Source organism: Phoxinus phoxinus (genome assembly GCF_949152265.1).
Source record: "Phoxinus phoxinus genome assembly, chromosome: 21".
Classification (NCBI taxonomy): Eukaryota; Metazoa; Chordata; class Actinopteri; order Cypriniformes; family Leuciscidae; genus Phoxinus; species Phoxinus phoxinus.
This window is the reverse complement of record NC_136896.1, coordinates 20,817,050-20,839,457: the sequence shown is the minus strand read 5'-3', so window position 1 is coordinate 20,839,457 and position 22,408 is coordinate 20,817,050. Positions and strand designations below refer to the sequence as shown.

The window sequence follows — 22,408 nt, the reverse complement described above, 5'->3', positions numbered from 1 at the left end:
TGCCTACGGGCCAAACAGCAGTGCAGAGTACCCGGCCTTCTTGGAGTCTCTGGGAGGGGTGCTGGAAAGTGCTCCGACTGGAGACTCCGTTGTTCTACTGGGGGACTTCAACGCCCACGTGGGCAACGACAGTGTTACCTGGAGGGGCGTGATTGGGAGGAACGGCCCCCCTGATCTGAACCCGAGCGGTGTTCAGTTATTGGACTTCTGTGCTAGTTACAGTTTGTCCATAACGAACACCACGTTCAAGCATAAGGGTGTCCATCAGTACACGTGGCACCAGGACACCCTAGGCCGTAGGTCGATGATCGACTTTGTGGTCGTTTCATCTGACCTGCGGCCGTATGTCTTGGACACTCTGGTAAAGAGAGGGGCGGAGCTGTCAACTGATCACCACCTGGTGGTGAGTTGGATCCGATGGCGGAAGAGGAAGCTGGACAGACTCGGCAGACCCAAGCGTACTGTAAGGGTCTGCTGGGAACGTTTGGCCGAGTCTCCTGTCAGAGAGATCTTCAACTCCCACCTCCAGCGGAGCTTCGACCGGATCCCGAGGGAGGCTGGAGATAATGAGTCCGAGTGGACCGCTCGGAGCTGTGGCCGTAATGTCTCCGGTGCCTGTCGAGGCGGCAATCCCCGAACCGGTGGTGGACACCGGAAATAAAGGATGCCTCAAGCTGAAGAAGAAGTCCTATCGGGCCTGGTTGGCTTGTGGGACTCCTGAGGCAGCTGACGGGTACCGGCAGGCCAAGCGAACTGCAGCCCGGGTGGTTGTGGAGGCAAAAACTCGGGCCTGGGAGGAGTTCAGTGAGGCCATGGAAAAGGACTATCGGCTGGCCTCGAAGAGATTCTGGCAAACCGTCCGGCGACTCAGGAGAGGGAAGCAGTGCCCTACCACCGCTGTCTACAGTGGAGGTGGGCAGCTGTTGACCTCAACTGGGGATGTCGTCGAACGGTGGAAGGAATACTTCGAGGATCTCCTCAATCCCGCCGTCACGTCTTCCATTGAGGAAGCAGAGGCTGAGGTCTCAGAGGTGGACTCGTCCATCACCCAAGCTGAAGTCACCGGGGTAGTCAAAAAACTCCTCAGTGGCAAGGCACCGGGGGTGGATGAGATCCACCCTGAGTACCTCAAGTCTCTGGATGTTGTGGGGCTGTCTTGGCTGACACGCCTCTGCAGCATCGCGTGGCAGTCGGGGACAGTGCCTCTGGGATGGCAGACCGGGGTGGTGGTCCCTCTTTTTAAGAAGGGGGACCGGAGGGTGTGTTCCAACTACAGGGGGATCACACTTCTCAGCCTCCCTGGAAAAGTCTATGCCAGGGTACTGGAGAGGAGAATACGGCCGATAGTAGAACCTCGGATTCAGGAGGAACAGTGCGGTTTTCGTCCGGGCCGTGGAACACTGGACCAGCTCTATACCCTCTACAGGGTGCTGGAGGGTTTATGGGAGTTTGCCCAACCAATCCACATGTGCTTTGTGGATTTGGAGAAGGCATTCGACTGTGTCCCTCGTGGCGGCCTGTGGAGGGTGCTCCGGGAGTATGGGGTCCGGGGTCCTTTGCTAAGGGCTGTCCGGTCCCTGTACGACCGAAGTAGGAGCTTGGTTCGCATTGCCGGCAGTAAGTCAGACTTCTTCCCGGTGCATGTTGGACTCCGGCAGGGCTGCCCTTTGTCGCCGGTTCTGTTCATAATTTTTATAGACAGAATTTCTAAGCGCAGCCAGGGGCCGGAGGGTGACTGGTTTGGGAACAACACGATTTCGTCTCTGCTCTTTGCAGATGATGTTGTCGTGTTGGCCCCTTCAGACCAGGAACTTCAGCATGCACTAGGACGGTTTGCAGCCGAGTGTGAAGCGGCTGGGATGAAAATCAGCACCTCCAAATCCGAGGCCATGGTCCTCAGTCGGGAAAAATGTGGCTTGCCTACTTCAGGTTTGGTGGAGAGTTCCTGCCTCAAGTGGAGGAGTTCAAGTATCTTGGGGTCTTGTTCACGAGTGAGGGAAGGATGGAACGGGAGATTGACAGACGGATCGGTGCAGCTTCCGCAGTAATGCGGTTGATGTACCGGTCTGTCGTGGTGAAGAAAGATTTACCGGTCAATCTTGTAAAGGCATGCTATAGCCACAGGGGGCAATACTGATGTAAAGGTGAGAGAAGAGGAACGGAAAAGAAGAATAAAGTTGTCTGTTGTTTTCATCCTGATAGTTGTGTCCTTGAATACATAGTCTTTAGAGGAACAATACATGGTGTCAGAGACTAATAACCCACGACAGACAGAGTCTAGTGGTACGGACAAGAAGTCGGAGCAGTCGTAATAGTGTGCAGAGTGAGAACACGGGACCTATAGTGCAAGAGAAAGAGCGGTCGGCGAAAGCTAATGTTAACAGTAACTTAAGCTAGCGGCAAGCTAAAAGCACACAGGATGGACCACATATTCACCATCACACCACCGGGATCATTCGACTTCGAGCCAAGCTCGTGGCCCGCATGGATCAAAAGATTTGAACGCTTCAGAATGGCGTCTGGACTGAAAGAAAAAGACTGCGCATATCAGGTGAATTCTCTCATCTATACAATGGGTGAGAAGGCTGACGATATTCTGAGCTCACTGCAGTTGACGGAAGAGAAAGAAAAGGACTTTTATGAGGTAAAAAAGGCTTTTGATGAACATTTTGTAGGAGTACATAATGTAATTTACGAACGAGCCAAGTTCAATAAACGATGTCAAGATGTCGGCGAATCTGCAGAAAACTTTATCACTGCAGTGCACAAGCTAGCTGAGCATTGTAAATATGGCATCTTACGTGAGGAAATGATTCGAGATAGAATTGTTGTCGGCATACGTGATGCTAAATTGTCCGAAAAACTTCAGCTCAATCCAAAGTTGGATTTAGCCACAGCTATAGTTCAAGTGAGGCAGCACGAGGAAGTGAAAAAGCAACAAGCTGTTCTGCGGTCAGCTGATTCACCAGGACAAATAGATGCAATGTCCCATCACAATAAAAAACAGCCTCACAGGAAAAAATCTTTTCATCGCGGAAATTATCCTCAGCCTACCTCATCAAAGCCAAACCAGTGTGGAAAGTGTGGTAAAACTCCAAAACATGCATGGACTGAATACCCAGCAAAAGATGTGGAGTGTAGAAAATGTCAAAAGAGGGGACACTTTGCGGCAGTGTGCAGATCAGCTCAAAAGATGGATTCAATTGAAGTGGATGAGGCAGCTTATCTTGGTGCGGTTGACAATCCACAGTCATCCACATGGACTGAAATACTGACCATAAATGGCAGCCCGTTGCGCTTTAAAGTCGACACTGGTGCGTCTGTGACTGCTATCCCAGAAACTGAATTCAAACAGGATAGCTATGGCAGACAGTCAGCACCGTGCAGACCCCTGCTGGGCCCCGCCAACCAACCTCTGGATGTAAAAGGGCAAGTGCATGCGGTCATTCAGAGAGGGGACAGAAAGATAGAGGAGGAGGTGTTCATCGTGAAGGACCTGACCATACCCTTATTGGGCCTCCCAGCTATCCGCAGACTACAAATGATCCCTCAGCTCAATAGCATTGACGACGCAGAAAAGCACTTCCGCTCAACGTACCCCGAGGTATTTAAAGGGCTGGGTAACCTTAAGGGAGAGTATAAAATTAAGCTGAGAGACAACGCGGCACCGTATGCCCTCTCGGCCCCGCGCCGTGTGGCCATTCCTCTCCGGGCCAAAGTCAAAGAGGAACTAGACCGGATGGAGAAGATGGGGGTCATTGCCCGTGTTGAAGAACCGACTGAATGGTGTGCGGGCATGGTCCCTATCGTGAAAACATCAGGGAAGATTCGCATTTGCGTCGACTTAACCCGTCTGAATGAGAGCGTCATCAGAGAGAGACACATTTTACCGGCAGTGGACGAGACGCTGGCCAAGCTGGAAGGAGCCAGAATCTTCACAAAGCTTGACGCGACATCAGGCTTTTGGCAGGTTCCTCTCCACAAAGACTCGATGCTGTTGACAACGTTCATCACACCAGAGGGCCGATACTATTTCAAAAGGTTACCTTTCGGCATATCATCGGCACCCGAACACTTTCAAAAGAGGATTTCTCAGCTGATTGATGGTGTGGACGGAGTCTTATGTCACGCTGATGATGTCCTGGTGATAGGAAGAGACCGGGCAGAGCACGACGACAGACTACACAGGGTGCTACAGAAATTTAGAGAGGCTGGGCTCACTCTCAACGAGAAATGCCAGTTTGCTTTGACAGAGATTCGTTTTCTGGGCCATGTCATAAATTCTCAGGGCATCAGAGCAGACCCGGGTAAAATAAAAGCAATCCGGGAAATGCCAGAGCCAAAGGACGTGGCGGATGTTCGCCGTTTCATGGGCATGGTGAACTTTGTTGCCAAATTTTCACCACGCCTGCCAGATCTGACAAAGCCCATTCGTGACCTGTTGAAAACAGAGAACAGCTGGACATGGGGAGCACCCCAACAGAAAGCATTCCTGGAGACAAAAAACGAATTGGGATCAGAGACGGTGTTAGCGCAATACAGCCCAAATCACGAAACTATGGTATCAGCGGACGCTTCGTCATATGGGCTTGGAGGTGTTCTGACACAAAAACAGGCAGACGGAGAGTGGAAACCTGTCGTCTTTATCTCTAGGAGTCTGACCAAAGCCGAATCAAGATATGCCCAGATAGAAAAGGAGGCTTTGGCTGTGACCTGGGCATGTGAGCGCCTGCGAGGATACATTAGTGGACTGGACTTTACCATAAGAACTGACCACAAGCCACTCATAACACTCCTTAAGTCCAGAGCACTAGATGACCTCCCGCCGAGGATTATCAGATTCAGACTCAGGCTACTCAGATTTAATTTCAACATTATCCATGTTCCGGGTAAAAATCTGATTACAGCTGATGCTCTGTCCAGAGCACCTCTTCCATCCGCAATTCTCTTGTCACGATTTCGCTCAGTTTGCACAGGAGTATGACTTTGCCCATGTGACAAGCAGCCCCCGTTATCCCCGCAGCAATGGGGAGACGGAACGGGCCGTTAGAACTGTGAAGTCTCTTTTAGCGAAAGAGGGAGATTTCCACAAAGTCCTGCTGGCCTACAGGGCCACTCCACTGGCGCACGGAAGCTCCCCAGCACAACTGCTTATGGGGAGGAGAATCCGAACACCAGTTCCCATATCATCGGAGCAGTTACAACCTCAGTGGCCCGATCTTGAGAGCTTCAGAGAAAAGGACAAGGGGTTGAAACTGAAACAGCAACAAACGTTCAACCGGAGGCACCGTACTCAAAATGTACCACCTCTCCAGCCTGGACAGCACGTATGGATCAAAAACACACACACAAAAGGGACTGTTGTTCGTCAGGCACTTACACCACGATCATACGAGGTGGAGACCCCGGAGGGAGGATGGCTGCGACGCAACCGTTCACACCTCAGGGAAGTTCCGGTGCTTCCAGATGTAACGGTGACTAGGTCAGGGAGACTTTCTAAGGCTCCTGAGAGACTGGACCTTTGAACATGAAACATTCACACATACCCAAGAGAACAAGAAAAAAAAAAGTCATAATTTCCTGTTGGAAATTAGAAACCCCATGTTCTGATTTATTGAATTTTGCAGTTAAAAGGCTACAAAAGTGCTACTGTGAAGTAAAATATCTTCTGTTCATTTCTATGTGTACGCTTTTAAGTTTGAAAAAGGACTTGAAGAAAATCGTAAAATTATAAGTTAAGGAAGTGAAATAACTAAGTACACAGATTGTTGAATGCATAGCGTTATTTAAAGGTTCTGTTAAAAGAGTTAGACCTTCATCTAGAAGGGGGAGATGTAAAGGCATGCTATAGCCACAGGGGGCAATACTGATGTAAAGGTGAGAGAAGAGGAACGGAAAAGAAGAATAAAGTTGTCTGTTGTTTTCATCCTGATAGTTGTGTCCTTGAATACATAGTCTTTAGAGGAACAATACAAATCTATGTTCCTACTCTCACCTATGGTCATGAGCTTTGGGTCATGATCGAAAGGACAAGATCCCGGATACAGGCGGCCGAAATGAGCTTTCTCCGCAGGGTGGCTGGGCGATCCCTTAGAGATAGGGTGAGAAGCTCGGTCACTCGGGAGGAGCTCAGAGTAGAGCCGCTGCTCCTCCACATCGAGAGGGGTCAGCTGAGGTGGCTCGGGCATCTGTTCCGGATGCCTCCTGGACGCCTTCCCGGGAAGGTGTTCCGGGCACGTCCCACCGGGAGGAGACCCCGGGGAAGACCTAGGACACGCTGGAGAGACTATGTCTCTCGGCTGGCCTGGGAACGCCTCGGTGTCCCCACGGAAGAGCTAGAGGAAGTGGCTAGGGAAAGGGAAGTCTGGGTGTCTCTGCTTAGACTGCTGCCCCTGCGACCCGGCTTTTGTATTATTATACAAAATTCAAAAAGTAGTAAACACAGAACATCTGAACAGAACATTTTTTACAACATTATGTGCTTTTTTTTATTAACGAAATGTCAATCTTCATCTTTATAACAGAAGATACAACACAATACAACAATCTTCAAGATAACCTACAGTAAATGTTTTATTATTTTATTAGTTAATTAACTAATTGTTAACACAAATTTAATTTAAAGAGCTGGATACTTATTACTAATTAATAGTAATAAGTCTCCAGTCACTGCTCTTCCATTCCATGCAGTGCGCGCTCCTCACTCCGCACAACCACTTGGTTAGCCTATGTGCCTAATAATAGCGAACAATTAACTAGGTTAACGTTAGAGTGAGTGGCCATGCCAGACGGATAATCCTCATGTTTAACAAATCAAATCATGCATTTTCTACCTATCGCGAGTCAGCGCTGCGCCAGTTTGAAAAAGGTGGGTGTGCAGGACCCTTTTAATTAACGTTTGGTGTAGGTCTAGGCATAGAGATATCTGAACATCTTTGCCAAGCGCAAACCAGTACAGAAGTAATCAATAAATTATCGGGGAGGGTCATGCCTTTTTTCACAATCATTTTGGAGGGTCATAAAAAAATGTATCGCTGGCGAAGGGAGGGTCAAGTCTATTTTGACTATAGATCTCAAAACTCCTCCGGTGGCCCCCTAAATAAATAACGAACAGTCCCTTACAAGTGTTTTACAAAATGTAAATCAATGTATTGTTTTATGTGAATGATGTGGCAGGATGATTTTCAGATCATTTTAAAGAAAAAATATTTAGTATGTATTTTGTGACCTTATTTCAGACACTTAATTTTTTTTTTTTTATAACCATGCATAAACATTATTCTCTCAAAAATACAAACATGTACATACATGTTGCTCACATATTATGGTAGCCCTGTAACTGGAAGCAACTTGACCTGACATATCTTAAAATATGTCAATGCCATTGTTTTGTCACAAGATTCACGCCAGTAATGTTTTTTTTCCGGGTTTTTTAAGTACATAAAAAAGCGACTTAAATTTCTTAATTTAACTAAGGTCTAATAATCCTGGTTAAATCTAAGAGTCTGTAAAACCGGGCCAATGCAATATAAGGATAATATCTGGCAGTTTTGTATGTCCATCCATAGTTGCCATCATCTGAAGTCTTTCTTGAGTGTTTGCATCATCTGAAGTCTTCACAAGTGAGGCTGGATCCAAACTGGAGCTGCCGTAATCTCTAGTAAACTTGCTGAGCATCCTGCGAGAAATCTCCTTAGTGGACTTTGATATTTTGTATTTATACCCAGTTCAGTTAAGCTCTTTGGTGTTGCCTATTGAATGGTTGGTGTGTAGTGCTCCTGTGGTTTTTCCTGGGCCTTCCTGTGTTTTTTTTTTTGTATTGTGTTGAGTAAAAGAAGGACTGCTGCATTTTTATCCAAGTATCATGATTTCCTCTCTTCTGTCATTGACCTGTGACATTTATATATCCTAATGATAATAATACAAATATATGTAAAGTAAACAGACATGATTAATTATATTGCTGTCAATTTAAAATAAAGACCATTTTATTTGTTATATCCATCAATCCAATCATCCATTCTTCAAACTGATCTGGAGTCGATCTCAACGTCTCAGGCTAAAGACAGAAGTATATTAAATTATTAAAATAATTTTTGCAGGCTAAAATAAGTGATTTCCTTTTGTGCCTTTTGACAACAGTCCAGCATGTATTGCTAACTTGCTTCATCAAATCCAAACTATCATTTCCATTTATGCTTGGACCCCGATGATTGCCACTTGCGGCTAAATTAGCCTATTTGTTAATATTAATAATTTTTTATAATATTGCAATTACTAACTGACTAGGTTACAAAGTTACGTTGTGGCAACAAATACAGGAATTACACTTTTACAGTTGTGACAGCACAACTAGTTACATTGCCATGATGAATGTTTGGTCATCAGATGACTTGCGGAACAGTGACATATTATGGTTAGCTGGGTATACATGACAACCACTTACTCCTTTGTTAGCATCTAGCTAAATTCATTGCCTTAATATTATTTTTACTCAATGTATATTTTTTCCAACATATTTTATATAACATTTGAAAGAAAAACATTTTTTTTTAAGTTATAAAAAGTGCCCCAAACTTTATTTTTTCTTTAGTTTAAGGGATTGTGGGTAATATTAACAAAATGATTCACTAAATAAAATAAATTGTGTTATTATTTCTCATCTTCAAGTCATTCTGAATGCATATGACTGTTTATTTTTGCAATCATAATTTGATTTGAGATGCACTAATCCTCATCTCACATATTCCTTCCATTAAACTGAACTCACCATTGTCCAGATACCGTACAGTGGAGTTTTTAGAAAAACTCGGGTCGAAGTTGGCCATGAGTGGAGCAATATACTGCGTCGCTGTCAGCATGCGGTGTGTTATCTCTCCAGTGAAAATAAACCCTATAAAAATATAAAGAGTTCAGGCATAAGATACAAAATTTCACGAAAGAAAAATTAAATATATTTTGTTTTAGATGTTACACAAAAAAGTATATTAATTTGGATAAATATTTTGTGCATTAAAAGATCCCTTTATTGCATTCCAGGATGGAACATAACCCTTTCAGTTTATTAATAATATGACAAAAGTTATTGAAATTAATTCAAGCAGAATGGTTCAAGTGAGTTGAACCATTTATTGATGTTAAAACAGGAATATTGACACTGCAAAAAATCATCCCAACAAATTATTATTTTTCTTTCATTAAAGGGGTAATTCACCACTGGAAAAATGGCCTTTCAATAAATCTTGTCTGCCTGTGCAATAGAAAGGTGAAAGAAATGTTGAAATCTATGCTACCTGACTAGGAAAAACAGAGTGAAAGTTGTCTTCCCTTTTGCAAATATGTAGGAAAACTTCAACACCCATAATGCAATGGGCAATTCTAAGGCCTCTCCCATACTGCATCCGAAATCCCATACTACAGTATGTGACAAAAGAAGTATGTCCAAATTCACAGGACTCATAGAAGAGTAGGCAAAAAGTACCTAGATGACCTACTACGTCCATCGATATTCTGAAGAATGCATACATTGGACAATGGGAGAGGATTTGTGAATGGCAGTGAAGCGACACAACTGACACTGGTAGGTCACATGATAATGACAGCATGGTGAATGTAGTATTATGTAGGATTACATTCATACTGCACACATAGAGAACATACTCTTTTATTGCTTGGAAAGTAAGTACTGAACCTACTCTAGTGTACCTACTCTAGACGGAGTTACGCTATGCAAATTCTGCAGACCCATGGCATTTCCTTGCCATTGGCTCGTTTTATTTCTCGAAGATTAGAAGCTTTCTAAGCTAAACCCCATTCGTCGTCACTGACGTAACTCGTAGTGACTACGAAAGGAACTTACTGTCTGGATTTCTGTGTGCGCACTTCGGATGAGTGCACACAAATATTTTCACAGCGAATGTTGAGTTCCCTTTTGCGTATTTTTGTGCTTGAATGTGTAAACTAGCAAGGCTTAAATGAGTTTAGTTTAAACATTTAGCAATGTGTGCTGTTTAGGTCTCACCTGCACTATTAACACACGGGTGATGATGATGTAAAAGCCTGTTCATATTAGAGCATATGGCACTCATATTTTGCTTTTACCCAGACAATGTTTATTTGTCTGGTTGTTCTCTGGCTCCATTCTGAGGAATTAATTAGTGAAATAGCCACCCGGCTTTGAAAAGTCTAGATGTCTATTTAAGAGCTGAATGTCATTACTCGAGCCCTCCTCATAGAGACGGGTCGAAGATGGCACTTGCAGCTGGAAGTCCTCCCAGGGGCAGACGGATCTAAGGACCGTTATCGTCTCGAGGAAGGCTTCAGTCCTGACACTGCAGGGCTCAGGACTTCGAGGGCTGGCCCCTTCGGGGCAAGTGGTTCCCATCACATAATATGGTGCCAGTTTCTCCTCTGTTCCCTCTGAGGACTGTTTTGCCAATCCCACAACCTATGGTACTTTGTGGCACATCGTTTTCCAGCATGTTTGGCCCAGTGCCTGCCCAACAATGTTGCAGGACTGGGATGCTCACTCTCTCCAAGGAGGGTATTGGAGAAGTAAGTTCAGTCTTACTCTGCTGGCGAGCTGTTTCAGGGCACCTGGCATATTACTCCGCCTACACTAGAGGTCAGTACTTACTGATATCTCTTTAGACTATTTGGCAGCAATTTCTGCCAATTGTGTCTCTGTGGGTTTTGTTATTTAAAGCGGGCCTAATACCAAGGTGCTCAGGCTTCTGAGAGCAGGTCCCTCTACTCTGAAAGAGTAGTAGAGACCCGTTAGAGAGGCTGGTTCCCTTAGTAGAGCATTTGGCAGTGTAGGAACTTATGCCAAAAGTGTCTCAGTGGGTCCTGCAGATTATAGAGAGAGGCTACAGAATTCAGTTATTTTACTCATCCACCTTGGTTCAATGGGATCCTGCCCACACTGGTAGGTCCCAAGCAGGCTCTGGTATTGGAACGAGAAGTCAATGCTCTTTTGGGGAAGGAGGCCATAGGGTGTGTTCCTCCTCCCAAGAGATAGTCTGGGATCTACAGGAGGTATTTTTTTCCTTCCGATATAGGATGAGTTGCGTCCAACTCTAGATATGCGTTCTGAGGTGAATCGTGACACAAATCAGATTTGAGGGCTGGTTTGTCACAATAGATCTCAAGGATGCATACTTTCAGATGTCATCCTTCCTCAACTCAGGAAGTTCCTCGGGTTTCCTTTCGGCCTAGCCTTATCACTCCGTACTTTCACAAATTGCGTGGATGCATCTCTGGTTCTTTGCAACTCCAGGGCATTCACGTATTTAATTACATTGATGATTGGTTGATTTTGGCTCAACTAGATCCCCACATGAAAGAACTGGGGTTAAGGCTGAGCACAAAAAAGGTGTGCTTTCTCCATCAGAGAGGACCACTTTTCTAGGCATGGTGTGGAATTCGACGGCAATGTCTCCACCTCAAATCATTTTGACCTCACGGCTGTGAACAAGATAAATCTAGACCAGACACTCAGGGCCTTTCCAAATACCCACACTTGCGGTCTTGGCCACTTGAGAGCGCGTGCACGTGACAGGAAGTAAGTGCGTGAGACTGTCCCATGTCTAAAGAAATGCCAAAGAGCAGTGACCTGAAAGCACACTATATTGAATACCGCATCAGAGCAGTATTTGAGGCTAAGCGTATCCCATCATGCATTAGGTTTGGGAAACTGCGTGCCCCAAAATCACAAGATAGAGAGGAAAACATCCCACTGTAAATGACTCCGACCTCCAACCAGATGGAAATGGATAAATACTCTAAATGTTCTGATCCAATCTGGCTTGTAATGCTGCCTGAATCATAATCATGCACTGTTCACACGTTGGCCAGAGGAGAACTGGCCCCCGACTGAGCCTGGTTTCTCCCAAGGTTTTTTTTCTCTATTCTGTCAACTGATGGAGTTTTGGTTCCTTGCCACTGTTTGCCTTGGATTTTGGCTTGCTTAGTTGGGAACATTTATTATTCAACAATATTATTGATCTGTCTTACTTTAAGGTGGAAGATGATGCAATTTTCTTCTAGAAACGAACGTTGTTGTATTATTTTCATGTTATCACTGTGAAGCTGCTTTGATACAATCTGAATTGTAAAAAGCGCTATATAAATAAAGGTGACTTGACTTGTAAATTAAATTAATTAGGTATTCCATGTAATTTGGTAGTAAAACAAATTGTTAAAACGTATTTTTATTGGTGCAAAGATGAGTAGGCTATGTAGCTATATTTTGCACTACATTTGCAACTGCTTTTTTCACTTAATTAGAAGCACCACAATTTTAAATTGTGTCTTCTGTTACACAGGGACTACTGACCAGACATTTAGAAGTTTATTTTAAAATGCAAAGTATTGAAAATCAAAATAAAGCTCTGTAAACACTTGCATTTTTGCTAAACTAAGTGTGCCCCATCGGGTAATCAAAAGTTATACACACACTTACAGTCTTCACACCTACTTAAACACTTGGGCCAAATACAGGAACTACATCATGTAAGTTGATAAGTGGTCAAGTGCAAAGACTGCAAGTGTGGGTATTTGGAAAGTCTCTCACTAGCCGCGTTTCCATTACAGATTTGCGCAAATGTTTTGCGCTTTTATCTAAATATCGATACAAAACTATTGCGAAATGACGGCGTTTCCATTAACCGATGTTATGCGACTAAAACGTCCTTTTTTCTCTCGCGATAAAGTCATTCTAAAAATCACGGCAGCGGACGTTGGTTTATATAATCTCACAGCCACTGCATTAGACATTATTATTATTAATGGAAGGAGACGTACGTACGTGTTATCCAAGCATTAATGGCAGGGAAAGACCCTTATATTCCAAACTAAATATAAGGAGTTTCTGGGTGTTTCACCCTCATTTCTGCGCTGAGGTTTTGATTGTGGCATTTCTTTGAAGTTTAGAATCCAGTATTCCTATAGGCTAATTATTGTTTCTTTTATGAATTTAATAAAGAACTCTGTCTCCTATTCCAAACGATCCATGTAGGCTACTTTTGTGTCCATTCGTTTTTTCCTTTTTAAACCCGTAATTGAAAAACGAAAAATAAACGGTTGTCTTTTTAAAACGCAAAGTTGAACACCACAATTTTAATTTAAACTGGCTACACCAACTGCTGCGCAAAAAAGTAAATATCGACGAATTTTCAGATGTTTGTTTAATGACCTTTTTCCCCTTTATTAAACATGTAAAATATTCACAAATTAATATGGAAAACTTGTCGATTTTACTGGTTTTCTAAAGCCAAATTAGAACCTGGAATTGACATTTTCCCGCAGTGCTGAATAAGAAGAGCCATTAATAGCTATTATTAAACTATTGTTTTCTAACTCGGCTAAAAACATCTCCATCTCCGCTGTTAAGCAGATGCTCTTTTAGAGAGAAATGCACCTTTCATACGGATTACTTAATCAGAACAAAATGTATTAGCTTTCGATTCGAATTTGTTCGTTTTAAAGTGGACATTTCAAGCTTTAGCCTACATAGGTTATATTTTGTTTCAGTTCTCGCGCTCCAGTTCAGGGAGATCATGAAAACGCGCCTGATTGTTTTATTTTATTTTACAAAAGCACAACATTTTCTTGTTATTGTTTACACAAATAAAAGTAGTTACAAATAATGTATTATTATTTTCTGTATGACCAGAAATTATAGAGTAGGCTATAGGCTATATTAAGTTGTTTCACTGTTAATAGGAAAATGCAAGTGTTCACGCCCGCGCCTCCGTGCCATAGTGCGCGCTCCACACTCCACACATACCCTTAGATATGCGTCAAAATATTGTGTTCATTTGTGATAATCTCAGCTCTGTATTATTATTGTCTAACCCGTATTATGAATGACATTTGACGAATTGCTTTGTTCCTTTTTTGGATAAAAGCGTCATCTAAATATGTAGCCTAGTAAATGTTATAATAATGATGATAATTATTGCGTACATGGACCCCAAACACACCGCGTCTTCTAAGTCAGGTGACTGTAAATGCGCAAAAACTGTTTCCATTGCAGTTTTGCGAAATATTCCTTTTTCGAATTGGCTGAAAAACCTCCTCATGCGAGCGTAAAAACTTTTTTGCGATAAACGAGAGTTTTTGCGAAATTGACGTGTTTCCATTGAGCGTATTTTCAATTCGCAATTTCAATTTAGGCAATTTGAAGGGCAATGGAAACGCGGCTACTGTCATACAGTTTTGAGACTGTTAGGTCTGATGACAGCTGTGTCCAACGGGATACTTTTTGGCCTGCTGTACAAGAGACCTTTGCAATGGTGGGTCAAGACCAAGGGGCTTCACTGAGGTTCCTCATGATCAAGGTTACGTGTAAGTGCATTCGTACCTTGGTGATGAGGAAGAAGCATTGGTTCTTGTCCCAGGGTCCTGTACTGGGAGCCCCTTTGTCATTGCATAATGTTTATGACAAATGCTTCCCTCACTGGCTGGGACGGTGGACTGTCGCTCAGCCTAGGGTCTGTGGAGGGTAATCTCTTGGCACGTAATTACCTGGTGATAATGGCTGTCTTTCAAGCATTAAAACACTTCCTCCCAGACCTGAGGGGCCATCATTTGTTTGTCCTAAGGTTGCGCCCGCAAACTGGCACACCAGATCCTCCTGTGAGCTCAGGGAAGCTGAAGCCATCTACATCCCTGGGCAACAAAATCAGGGAGCAGACATCCTGTCGAGGCAGGGGTTGAGGCCTGTGGAATCCACCCAGAGGTTGTGGAACTAGTTTGGAAGGAATTCGGCCAGGCGGAAGTAGATCTATTTGCGTCTCAGGAAATGACACCCTGACCTCTCTGGTTCTCTGTCTCACTCAGGTCTCTCAGCTGAGGTTGTTTAGACCAAACTTCACTACAGAGCTTCACTCCAAACTGGTGGCAATCAACAGCAGGATCCAGGTAACTGCCTAATCAGTACAGTGTTGGAATTCCTGCAGAATTGATTCTCCACAGGGTTATTCCACCTCACTCTAAAGGTTTACGTGGTGGCCATAGCTGCTTACCACACACCTTTGGGTGGTGTGTCATTGGGGAGAAACCTGTTAGTAACTTGTTTGCTTCTAAAGCCTTATTATGAGGGGTATCCCTACAAGATGTTTGTGTTTCGGTGGTCTGATCCTCTCCGCACACATCTGTGAGGTTTTACAACCTAGACTTGGGCTCCATGCCGGGCTCCACACCAAGTGCTGATGTCCTGGTTGTGCTCGCTATTATTGCTTCACACAAGACTTGTCAGTATGGCGGACTGGGTATTAACTTTCCCATAGCATCGTAATTTATCGGTTTATGTAACACAGAGAATGACTAAACATTGTTAATTTACCTATAATTACTTCTGTAACAATACAATGTGTGTTACAAATTGACAAACTTATACCTTAGTTTTTTTTTGTTTGTTTTTTTACAATTGGTAGGACCAATTTCTCAATACTTGGGTTACTTTTTCAAAACTCTTCACACAGTGAGCACAACAAGTCAAGTCAAGTCAAGTCATCTTTATTTAAATAGCTTCATTTAATTTTAACAATGTAGATTGTTTCAAAGCTGCTTTACAGAGATAAACGTATAATTTAAGGTAACAGATTGTTTTGGCTTTATAGTGGTTCTTGAATAATGTTATTTTCTAGCTTAAGTTAGTTTTGATTGATTCACTTCCGTCGAAAGGATCATTTGTTATTAAATTAGGGGCCGCTAATACGACACCGTTCTCTCTACACAGACTTTAAATGCGAACCTGTGATAAACACTGATGGCGCTCACGTGCGCATCAAGAATTAATTATAAAGTTATGTGCGTTTGAATATATGTGTGCATGTTTTTAATTCTCTACAAACCAAGCCTAAACAAATTACTTGTCCTGCCTATAAATTTGATACAGAATTTGTTTGTTTTTTTATCACTACGGGGCAGATACACGAATTTTCCACAATGCTTTATCTGTAGAGTGATAAAGGGATCCTCCATAGGGAGAGGCTAGTTGGCACTGCGTTGATATCGGGTCCAGGCGAAGGTCCTTCGTCAGATCTGGATACGGCCTGGATCCGGCAGGCTGCGGGAAAACCTCGGGATAAACAAAGACACTAAAATTTGCATAGATGCCATTCTTCTTATGATGTAACGAGTACATCAGGATTTAAGGGAAGTGTTCCCAGTTCCGCCTGACCTAATCTATGCAGCCTAACATTGAGTTATAGAAGTCTATAATGCTTTATGTGAATGCTAGGTCAAAGAGATGTGTCTTTAATCTAGCTTTGAACTGACAGAGTATGTCTGCTTCCCGGACAATGGTAGGAACAATGGTTCCAAAGTTTTGGTGCTAAATAGGAAAAGGATCTACCGCCAGCAGTCGATTTTGATATTCTAGGTATTATTAACTGGCCGGAATTTTGAGATCGCAATAGACGTGAAGGACTATAATGCGTTAAGAGCTCGCCCAAGTACTGTGGAGCTAAACCATTTAGTGCTTTGTAAGTAATCAGCAATATTTTAAAATGTATACGATGTTTAATAGGCAGCCAATGCAGTGTTGACAGAACGGGGCTAATATGGTCATACTTTCTGGTTCTGGTAAGAACTCTATCTGCTGTGTTTTGAACTAGCTGTAGTTTGTTTGTTAATCGTGCAGGGCAACCACCCAGTAGAGCATTACAATAATCTAGCCTTGAGCTCATGAACGCATTAACTAATTGTTCCGCATTTGTCAATGAGAGCATATGGCGTAATTTAGATATATTTTTAAGATGGAAAAATGCGGTTTTACAGATACTATACACGTGACTTTCAAATGAAAGATTGGTATCAAAGATTGGTATCAAAAACACATTATATAAAGGTTATAAATTGATTAGCATTTGATCGAGTGAAATAAGTATTTGATCCTCTACCAACAAGCAAGTATTCTGCCTCCCAAATATGTGAAACATAGATTAATCCTGTCACTTTAAGAAAGTACTCCTAATGACAGCTCGTTATGTTTATAAAAGACACCTGTCCACAGAATCTGTATCTTCCTTTCCAACCTCTCACCATGGGCAAGACCAAAGAGTTGTCAAAGGACAACAGAGACAAGATTGTAGACCTGCACAAGCATGGAATGGGCTACAAGACCATCAGCAAGAAGCTTGGTGAGAAGGAGACAACTGTTGGTGCCATTATTCAGAAATGGAAGAAATTCAAAATAACCATCCATTGCACTCGGTCTAGAGCTCCATGCAAGATCTCGCAACATGGGGTAAGGATGATCATAAAAAAAGTGAGGGATCAGCCCAGAACTACACGGGAGGAGCTTGTTAATGATCTAAAGGCCGTTGGGACCACAGTCACCAAGCAAACCATTGGTAACACACTACACTGCAATGGATTGAAATCCTGCAGGGCCCGCAACCTCTTCTCAAGAAGGCACATGTACAGGCTCGTCTGAAGTTTGCCAATGAACATTTAAATGATTCCGAGAAGGCTTGGGAGAAAGTGCTGTGGTCAGATGAGATCAAAATTGAGCTCTTTGGCATCAATTCAACTCAAAGAAGAGAAATGCTGACTATGACTCCAAGAACACCATCCCTACAGTCAAGCACGGATGACTTCACCGTGTTGAGGAGCTGATGGATGGGGCCATGTACCGTAAAATCTTGAACGAGAACCTCTTTCCCTCAGCCACAACACTGAAGATGGGTTGTGGATGGGTCTTCCATCATGACAATGACCCAAAACATACCAGGCAACAAAGGAGTGCCTCAAGAAGAAGCACATTAAGATCTTGGAGTGGACTAGGCAGTCTCCAGAACTTAATCCTATAGAAAATCTGTGGAGGGAGCTGAAACTTCGAGTTGCTTCAAGTGACAGCCAAGAAACCTTAAGAATTTAGAGAGGATCATTAAAGAGGAATGGACCAAAATCACTCCTGAGATGTGTGCAAACCTGATGACCAACTACATGAAACATCTTACCTCTGTGCTTGCCAACAAGGTTTTCTCCACCAAGTACTAAATTATGCTAGGGGATCAAATACTTATTTCACTCACTAAAATGCAGATCAATTTATAACCTATATATAAAACGTGTTTGTTTTTTTTCTGGATTTTTTGGTTAATATTCTGTCTCTATCCGTTAAAATAAACCTACCATAAAAATGATTGACCCTTCATTTCTTTGTAAGTTGGCAAACTTACAAAATCAGCTGTGGATCAAATAATTATTTTCTCCACCGCAAGAGGAGGCCTATGGGAAGGGGATGTATAGCCTACCTATATATGGTAACATCGGGGCCCTATTTTCACCATCCTATAAAACCCTACCTAACACACCCCTCAATACTTCTAACAGGGAAGCAAGGTCTACTGTTCAGTCTACTGTTCTCTCTGAACTTTCCCACCACCACCTCGACGGAGGTGCCGAAAAGTTCAGAAGGCGACACTGGTGCAACGAGAAGAAAGGCTTTTTCTTTCTCCCCGATGTCAGCCAAGTATAACCACAGATGCCTCTCCATGGCCACCATCGCCGCTATCGAGCGTCCAAGCCGGCAGTTTGTTTGGTGGCCCGGAGAGCTAATCTGTGGTGCAGCGCGTCCACTGCATCAAGGGAAAGACCCTGACCTTGGTCCAAATCTTTCAGCAGATCAGCCTGGTATGCTTGCAACACAGCCATTGTTTGCCCTACCATTTAAGCATGATGTTATCTTAAGTAGCTTAGAAGGCAGGGCCGGAGCACTCAGTGTCGGTGCCTCTCCAGCCGCAAGATAGTTTGCGAACAACTCGTCAATTGGGGGCATGTGTCATACCTGTGTTCGTGCATCCCCTTAACATCAGCGTACTGATTGACGCTGATCTGCGTCAAACCTACCAATCACAAAATTAACGGAATGCATAGCTGATATAAAAAATTGGATGACAAGAAATTTCCTACTACTAAATTCTGAAAAATCAGATTCTAATTATTGGACAAAAAACTTTCACACGTAATAACCTAGAATACTGTCTAACACTTGATGGCTGCTCTGTTAAGTCTTCGTTGTCGGTTAGGAACCTTGGTGTGCTCTTTGATACCAATCTTTCATTTGAAAGTCATTTGTCTAGTATACTGTATGTAAAACCGCATTTTTCCATCTTAAAAATATATCTAAATTACGCCATTTGCTCTCATTGACAAATGCAGAACAATTAGTTAATGCGTTCATGACCTCAAGGCTAGATTATTGTAATGATCTACTAGGTGGTTGCCCTGCACGCTTAATAAACAAACTACAGCTAGTTCAAAACGCAGCAGCTCGAGTTCTTGCCAGAACCAGGAAGTATGACCATATTAGCCCCGTCCTGTCAATACTGCATTGGCTGCCTATTAAACATCGTATACATTTTAAAATAATGCTGATTACTTACAAAGCACTAAATGGTTTAGCTCCGCAGTACTTGAGCGAGCTCTTAGCGCATTATAATCCTTCACGTCTATTGCGATCTCAAAATTCCGGCCAGATAATAATACCTAGAATATCAAAATCGACTGCTGGCGGTAGATCCTTTTCCTATTTAGCACCAAAACTTTGGAACAGTCTTCCTACCATTGTCCGGGAAGCAGACACACTCTGTCAGTTCAAAGCTAGATTAAAGACACATCTCTTTGACCTAGCATTCACATAATACATTATAGACTTCTTCTATAATTCAATGTTAGGCTGCATAGATTAGGTCAGCCGGAACTGGGAACGCTTCCCTTAAATCCTGATGTACTCGTTACATCATAAGAAGAATGGCATCTACGCTAATTTTAGTGTCTTTGTTTATCCCGAGGTTTTCCCTCAGCCTGCCGGAACCAGGCCGTATCCAGATCTGACGAAGGACCTTCACCTGGACCCGATGAAAACGCAGTGCTTAAGTGCCAACCAATCTCTCCCTATGGAGGATCCATTTACCACTCTACAGATAAAGCATTGTGGGGTAAATTCGGCTAGCGTACCTACCCCAAAGGGATAAAATACAATTCTGTATCAAAATTTAAGACAAGTAGTTTGTTTAGGCATGGTTTACAGGGAATTACAAACCTGCGCATATATATTCAAACGCATATGACTATAGAATTAATTCTTTATGCGCACGTGAGTGCCATCAGCGTTTATCACAGGTTCGCATTTAAAGTCTGTGTAGAGAGAACGGTGTCGTCTTAGTGGCCCCTAATTTAATAACAAATTATCCTTGCGACGGAAGTGAATCAATCAAAACTAACTTTAGCTGGAAAATATCTTTATTCAAGAACCGCTATTAAGCCAAAACAATCTCTTACCTTAAATTATACGTTTATCTCTGTCAGTGTTGTGTGTAACGCGTTACAGTAACATAATTATCTTTTTGGGTAAAAAGTAGTGTAACGCGCTACTACTGAAAATTTGGTAACGAAACGTATTTACTTTTACAATTAGCCACTACGTTACTTTTCCCAGGAACAGATTTTACAGTGACACTGTCTTCTCAGCTGCGCGCTTGCAATAGTCACAAGCTCCACACAGTCTACGTGACAGGCTGGAAGCAGAGCAGTCAATTCACTGCGCAAACCAAAAGTACCGGATGAAAATGGGTTGGCATTTAAAACACCAAATATTAAGGACTGGCATATCAAGCAAAAATAATATTCGATGATTGTTCGAAAATCGTTCCTCTCCCCCCACATGCTCACCGGTAAGACGGCGTTCACTCAAATCCCGCTCCGACATTACATTTCTCTGTAGGCCTACTGCAGTCTAATAGGCCTACGTGTTGTAGCATAGTTATTAAAGAAAACGATTTAGTTTCATATTTATGTTTAAATTAAACAATTATGTTTTCTTTTTTTATTTAATCTATGTTGATTATATGAAAAGTGAAAAGCATGAGGAAGATTATAAGATGCGCAATCGGGAGACAAATGGAGTGGGCAGACATGATTTTGACCACTTCATTAAGTCTGTTTTTGTAGAAAGCCTTTCTTTAAAGTGAATTTAATTTTGTATTAATTGTATCTTAATTTTAATCAATGTTTCATCAACCAATTGCCTGGATTTAATAAATAAGAAGTATTAATATTATATTTGACATTTATTTATTGAAGAGGAATAACCCCTTGAGATGAACCATCTCGTTTTCGAGGGGGTCCTCAATTCCAAGTACAGAGATTAACATTGACCTTACAGCAGCAGTCAAATAAAACAGAAGACAACAACAACAACTTACTTTACAATAATAGTAAGTACAAAAAATATATAATACATAACTCATACAAACAAGACATTCACTCATACAAGACTCTCCAAAGGTTGCTCACTCATCCCTCAACAGAGTAAACACATGTAGTATATATGTACCTAAACATCACAGTAAACACATTAGCACACAAAAGTGTAAAGGATTAACGCAACATGCTTAAAATAAGTTTCATTTAATCCCGTTTCAGGGTATCACCTCTATCAGTGGTAACCACTGTAGAGCAGTAATGCAGTAGTGACCACCAATAACAATAATGCTCCAGCCTCTGTCCTGACCTGTGCCCTCAAACCAGCACAGAGAAAAAAAAGAAAAAAAAAACATACATATGTGTATGTATATAATATACATACACACACACACATACACAAATATATATATATATATATATATATATATATATATATATATACATACACACATATACACATATACATACACATACACACATGCATATAATAAAAATAATAATAATAATAATTAAAAACAATTGCATGTATTCTGAAGATGTTGAGCTAGGGCATTTTTAAACATTGGAAAGGAAGTCAAAGAGCGAATTGAAGTTGAAAGGTTATTCCAATCATATGGTGCTTTATGTTGAAATGCATATCTTCCTATTTCTTTATTGATTTGAGGAATGAGAAAATAAATTTGGTTATTGCGTCGCAAGTTATAAAATGAGCTAAATGGAATTAGATATTGTTTTAAATAGGAAGGATAGTCCATATAAATACATTTATAAATAAATTGTAACCAATGAAAACGCCTTCTATCTGGTAGGGTCAGCCAGGACAGTTGATGGTACATTTCACAATGGTGTGTTCTGTAGGGGCAGCGGAGGATAAATCTGCACAGGCTATTGTAGGCAGTGTTAAGAGACTGAAGGCAGGATGCTGTAGTATTTTGGTATATGATGTCGACATAATCCAAAATTGGCAATAAAAGTTGGGAAACAATTCTTTTTCTGACAGGAAGATTAAAACAGTTAATTGATTGGTATAGAATTCTAAGTGAGTAATTGAGCTTATTAGTTATATTATGTACATGAGTGCTAAAAGAAAGATCAGAGTCAAGCCAAAGGCCAAGATATTTGACCTGCCTAGTAGGTTTTATGGGAGTTTGATCAAGAAATGTAATTTTTTATGAATTTTCAGTTA

The 22,408-nt window shown here is 42.3% G+C and overlaps 2 protein-coding genes across 3 annotated transcripts in view; both read right to left on the bottom strand.

Moving 5' to 3' along the window:
- Window positions 1-22,408, bottom strand: part of LOC306989040 (uncharacterized protein) — a gene marked incomplete at its 3' end in the record, with an annotated part of 978,518 nt that overhangs the window by 94,352 nt on the left and 861,758 nt on the right. The gene's annotated exons all lie outside the window — the stretch shown is intronic.
- The window catches only part of plxdc1 (plexin domain containing 1), a 245,503-nt gene that overhangs the window by 129,955 nt on the left and 93,140 nt on the right, over window positions 1-22,408 (bottom strand). For both annotated transcript variants that reach the window (XR_013795634.1, XM_079595213.1), the window contains exon 5: window positions 8,771-8,893. Coding sequence is in view for 1 of the 2 variants with exons in the window: in XM_079595213.1 (XP_079451339.1) it covers window positions 8,771-8,893 (123 nt within the window). In the remaining variant the exon portion in view is untranslated. The remainder of the gene's footprint in view (window positions 1-8,770; window positions 8,894-22,408) is intronic.